At 43.2% G+C, this 5614-nt stretch overlaps 1 protein-coding gene across 1 annotated transcript in view; it reads left to right on the top strand.

Annotated features, from left to right (window-relative positions):
- The first annotated feature begins 394 nt into the window (after window positions 1–394).
- The window catches only part of LOC119301043 (phototropin-1A-like), a 7149-nt gene continuing 1929 nt past the window's right edge, over window positions 395–5614 (top strand). The window contains exons 1-17 of the mRNA XM_037577946.1: window positions 395–791; window positions 996–1476; window positions 1568–1750; window positions 1831–1922; window positions 2039–2312; window positions 2397–2610; window positions 2702–2772; window positions 2990–3096; window positions 3305–3354; window positions 3456–3539; window positions 3954–4013; window positions 4115–4204; window positions 4481–4557; window positions 4682–4766; window positions 4893–4973; window positions 5312–5415; window positions 5577–5614. The exon at window positions 5577–5614 is cut by the window's right edge and continues 3 nt beyond it. Of these exons, the coding sequence (XP_037433843.1) occupies window positions 767–791; window positions 996–1476; window positions 1568–1750; window positions 1831–1922; window positions 2039–2312; window positions 2397–2610; window positions 2702–2772; window positions 2990–3096; window positions 3305–3354; window positions 3456–3539; window positions 3954–4013; window positions 4115–4204; window positions 4481–4557; window positions 4682–4766; window positions 4893–4973; window positions 5312–5415; window positions 5577–5614 (2116 nt within the window). The 5' untranslated portion in view covers window positions 395–766. The remainder of the gene's footprint in view (window positions 792–995; window positions 1477–1567; window positions 1751–1830; window positions 1923–2038; window positions 2313–2396; window positions 2611–2701; window positions 2773–2989; window positions 3097–3304; window positions 3355–3455; window positions 3540–3953; window positions 4014–4114; window positions 4205–4480; window positions 4558–4681; window positions 4767–4892; window positions 4974–5311; window positions 5416–5576) is intronic.

Below are 5614 nucleotides of genomic sequence, written 5' to 3'. Positions count from 1 at the left end.
TGTGAATCGATCTTGCTTGCTTCCATTGGGTTGGCTGGATGGATGTGGATTGAGGGCGATACTCTTATGTGGATGAGACAGACACTTGCCCTGGAGTGTCCCTTTTAGTTGGCCCAGCCCGGCTGGTGGATGCACTACCGTGCTTTCTCCTCTCTTCATCGTCACTTTCAACTTTCACCTGACTTGCACTCAACTTGCTGATGGTGCCACTACTAACATCTCACATTAGAGTACGTAGAGACAAACAGTAGCTAATTAATCGCACTCCGACTTGCACCTGCAGCCGACATGCGTCGCACTCACTCTAGCTAGCTACAGAAAATATCTCGTCAGCCCTGGGGATCGATGCTGTGGTATCTGAATCCCATGGCCCGGGAATAAAGCGATGCAGATCGATCGACATGCATAGAGAATCCAGTTAACTTTCTGTGGTAGCAAGCATGATGCCGCCCTTTTCAACTCAACCACCAGTCCTACTCCTGCCCACGAGAGGAACAAATCCCGGATTTGGTTTGGTTCTCGGGCCAGTAATATGTATAGTACAGTATGTAGTACGACAGGCACCAAGAAACAGTTAGCACGCTCTACAGTGCTCCAGCTGACTGATTTGATAGAGAAACGCACCAAGAAGATCATTCATGCTGGCAGCTGCAGATGACACTATTTGGATTAGACCTTAATTGACTACTGTCTTGCCACTGTTTCTAATTCAGTTCGTGATAATTCAGAAGCCCTCGAATCCATCCATCGATCGGCCGATTTCTGAATGATCAGCCCGCAGCATCCTAAATGTATGATCAACGGTTTCCGCTGGAGCCTTTAGTTGTATGATTGTATGATCAATGATTTTCAGGGGCAAAATGCTTCTTCAATTTCGATCCAATTGCCAGCTTGACATGCAGTCTTTTTTCCCCTTTTTCTTTTCGAATTGCTAGCTTAGTGGAGTGTTGCTACCTACTCCGTAGATAGCTGATGCTAAGTGGTGGTGGTGGCAGGTGCAGCAGCAGGAGGAGGAGGCGGCCATGACGAGCCTCCTCAGCGGCCGAAGCAGCAGCTGCCGCGCGACTCCCGCGGCTCGCTCGAGGTCTTCAACCCCTCCTCCGCCGCCGCGTTCCGCCCCGCCGCCTCGCCGTTCCGCCAGGACGACGACGACAATATCGATGATGTCGACAGGGCGACGCAGCGGGCGGCGGAGTGGGGCCTCGTGCTCCAGACCAACGAGCACACGGGCCGGCCGCAGGGCGTCTCCGCCCGCAGCTCCGGGGGCGGCTCCGCCCGCAGCAGCTCCGACGACAAGGCCGTCGCCGGCGCCGGCATCCCCCGGGTGTCCGAGGAGCTCCGGGCGGCGCTCTCGGCGTTCCAGCAGACGTTCGTCGTGTCGGACGCCAGCCGCCCCGGCCACCCCATCATGTACGCCAGCGCCGGCTTCTTCAACATGACCGGCTACACCTCCAAGGAGGTCGTCGGAAGGAACTGGTATCAAATCCATCATCCATCCATCCCCTTCAATCTATCCTCCTTCACCAAATCGATGGAATTGAATGTGGCAATTGTATGTGCTGTGCAGCCGCTTCCTCCAGGGCTCCGGCACCGACCCGGCGGAGATCGCAAAGATCAGGCAGGCTCTAGCCGACGGATCAAACTACTGCGGCCGTGTCCTCAACTACAAGAAGGATGGCACGGCATTCTGGAACCTCCTGACCATTGCCCCCATCAAGGATGAGGATGGCAGGGTCCTCAAGTTCATAGGGTCACCTCCCCTTCTCTTCTTTCCCCGTGCACCAGTGCCACGAATTAGACGTATTTCTTACCATTCCTGTTCTGTTCCAGGATGCAAGTGGAAGTGAGTAAATACACTGAAGGGAACAAGGACACTGTTGTTCGTCCAAATGGACTGCCAGAGTCACTCATCAAATATGATGGTACTACTATCATTTTAGCTTGGTTTTTTTCAAAAAAGTGCTACTAGCTAGCAGATCTTTTTTATTTTCAGAAATTAAATTGGTTTCATATTGAAGAAAAAAACATATACCTGCAGCCAGGCAGAAGGACCAGGCCCGTAGCTCAGTGTCTGAGCTTCTGTTGGCTCTCAAAAACCCACGGTCACTGTCAGAATCAAGTAATAGCACCTTCAAAAGAAAATCACAGGAATCAGTAGGCGTGTTAACGGGTGATGGTACTGGCAAGAGAAGCTCAGAGAGTGGATCTCGACATACCTCGCACACTGGAGCAAGAAGCTCACTGCAGAAGATCAACGAAGTACCTGAAGGAGGCAATAAAACTAGAAAATCGGGTCTGTTTTCGCTTATGGGGTAAGCTCGTTGATACAAGTCAAAGAGTAGAATTTCAGCATCTCATTTCATGTTCCTGTTGTCTTATTCAATCTGTATGTGCAGTTTACTTGGTATGGGCAATGGAAATGTAGAAAAGAACATGCTGAAACCAAGAGATGAAGATCCCTTACTTGACAGTGATGATGAAAGACCTGAGAGCTTTGATGATGAGCTAAGGAGGAAAGAAATAAGAAGGGGTATAGACTTGGCTACTACACTTGAACGTATCGAGAAGAACTTTGTCATTACTGACCCAAGATTGCCAGATAATCCTATTGTAAGATTCATCAGGGACCCCACTCATCTTTTCATTCATATAGATATTAAGCTTTCTTGAATGAGCATTAATTTTTCTATCGGTGTTTCAGATATTTGCATCCGATAGTTTCTTGCAATTGACTGAATACAGCCGTGAAGAAATATTGGGAAGAAACTGCAGGTGAATGATGATATCGCCTTACACATTTATTGCGCAATTTCACTGGCATGGTTTTCTAATCTTTAGCAAGTTTTACCTCTTTGTAGATTAACGGTTACACAGTGTAGTAAAAATCCTGATATTGAATCTCTATTACTCTGCATATTTGTAGATTGGTATATGCTAGTGTTTCATGCAAAAGACTTATGCGTCACTTTCTTGTTGGTCCTCCTCACAGGTTTCTCCAAGGTCCTGAAACTGATCGTGCTACAGTGAGGAAAATTAGAGATGCCATAGATAACCAAACAGAGGTCACTGTTCAGCTGATTAATTATACAAAGAGTGGTATGTTACTCTTCACATGCTTTTCGTGTCCGTGCCATGCAAGAGTATCATGCAATTTCTGTTCAATACTGCTGTTCGCCGAAATGTTTGGCTGAGAAAAAATATATTTGTATCAGTTACTAACACTAAGATATTTTTGTGTTTAAATATATCCCTTAATGGTAAACAATCCAGCTAAATTACTTTTTGCCGTTTATCACTTCTACAGGTAAAAAGTTCTGGAACCTCTTTCACTTGCAGCCTATGCGTGATCAGAAGGTACTATAACTATGGACATCATATGGGAAATATTATCCAACTTACTCTATACAATGGAGTTTGCATGTAATTTGAATGCATCAATTTTGACTGTTGATCAGGGAGATGTCCAGTATTTTATTGGGGTTCAGCTGGATGGAACTGAGCATGTCCGAGATGCTGCTGAAAAAGAGGGTGTCATGCTGGTTCGTATCCATTTTAATTAAATCAAGATTATTTGTGCATGCATATATGCTACGAAAAGTAACAAAAGTAGATATATGGGTCTTCATTCTTCAATAGCTATGATTTTACCAGCGCCAAGAATTTACTTGCAAAATTTTGTTAACATCAACCAGCATCACATAATAATGTAATATGATATGATACACCATGGGTCGTCAACTCTAATGCTAGTAAACTTGTGGATTGTTATGCATATGGCATGTTAAAGTCTTTGAGTCAACGCTCTATTCTGTCAAATGCACGAACATGTTATGGCAATTTTCTTTAATGGATTTATGTTATTTTTGTCTGGATAAGCCAACTTGACCACTTAATATTCTATTGACCTTAAATTTTTAATTCGTCAGAACTAACCTGAGTTGTTCATGTTACAGATTAAGAAAACTGCAGAAAATATTGACGAGGCTGCAAAAGAACTTCCAGATGCTAATTTGGTAAGATAAAACCATTATTCCAGCACTTCATCAAATTAATATATTTCTAATGATCAAACAAGTATATGTGTGGAGTTCTGACAGTCATCCATTGCTTTCAGAGGCCGGAGGACTTATGGGCCAACCACTCAAAAGTAGTTTTACCGAAGCCACATATGAAGGATTCTGCGTCATGGAGAGCCGTCCAAAAAGTATGATATAGTTTTACCAAACTGCTTTTCGCATGTGATTTTAAAGTCACTGGATGAAACTAGCGTTATATAAAGAAATTAGAGATTTGGGTGCCTCTCGTTTTATTCATGGAAATATATACCTAGTTCCACCCATGCATTCTGCTGAAGAATTCAGTCCATTACAGAACAGTGATTATGTCTAATGTAGGAGTATTCTATATTGGCAAAACGAGGGGATTGTTGGAGACGTACATTTGGCATTTCTTTGTGATGATTGTGTTACTTCTTCTGTAGGTTCGTGAGGGTGGAGAAAACATTGATCTGAAACATTTCAGGCCTGTAAAACCTTTGGGGTCTGGTGATACTGGAAGGTAAATCCTATCATACTTTGTTTGAAACAGAATTAACTTAAATCTGTATAGTAGCACTGCTTGAGTTCTGTTGCCATCAGAAGTTTTAAATAGTAAACTATGTACATTATTGTTGAAATTGTAGCGTGCACTTGGTGGAGTTGCTAAACACAGGTGAATACTTTGCCATGAAAGCGATGGATAAAAATGTCATGCTTAATCGCAATAAGGTTTGATTCTTTTTTCACCTTCTGAAATGATAACAACATTAATTATCATAGGAAAATGTAGTTCACTTGTATAGTTCTACTTATGCTCATTGTTTCATTTTTCTGATAACATTATAATGTCTCTAGGTCCATAGAGCTACTGCTGAACGACAGATCCTTGATATGTTGGACCACCCGTTCCTTCCAACATTGTATGCATCATTTCAGGTTTGTTCATCAATATAAGGAAGCAAATTTATTATAGATCACATTGTACTTGTTCATGTGTAATCATCTTGATGAGTAAGCTTGTCTAGTCCCTAACATTTAACATAGGTCCAAGTTTGAATATAAATTTAAGCTCATTTGAGAAGAAACACACTAGGCTCAAGTTTTTACTTTGTTTAAACCCTACCATAGCAGCCCTGGCTCGCAATCCAATGGCCTTCTATCATGTTTTGGAGAGAGGGCGGGGATGGGGTTAGAAAGAGGTTGTCTTAATTGACGCAATGACTTTTCATGTTCTACAATCGAGTGACATTTTTGTTTCTGCTCAAATGTTGCAGACAAAGACACATATATGTCTCATTACAGATTACTACCCTGGTGGGGAGCTCTTTCTGCTCCTAGATAGGCAACCTCTGAAGGTTTTGCGGGAAGATGCAGTCAGGTCATAATTCAAACTGTTTATTATTCTTAGATCTGGTCGGGTGATTTCTGACATAAGATACTGATCACAGTCACAGGCGTGTCACTTCATTGTTTTGGGGTTTTGTCCACTCTAGATGTTGTACAAGAGGCAGTATTTAACATTTTTCATGATTGGAACAGGTTCTATGCAGCTGAAGTTGTCATTGCACTTGAATACT

Source organism: Triticum dicoccoides, chromosome 5A (genome assembly GCF_002162155.2).
Source record: "Triticum dicoccoides isolate Atlit2015 ecotype Zavitan chromosome 5A, WEW_v2.0, whole genome shotgun sequence".
Lineage (NCBI taxonomy): Eukaryota > Viridiplantae > Streptophyta > Magnoliopsida > Poales > Poaceae > Triticum > Triticum dicoccoides.
The sequence above is the reverse complement of the archived record's forward strand: the minus strand, read 5'-3'. Positions and strand labels throughout refer to the sequence as shown.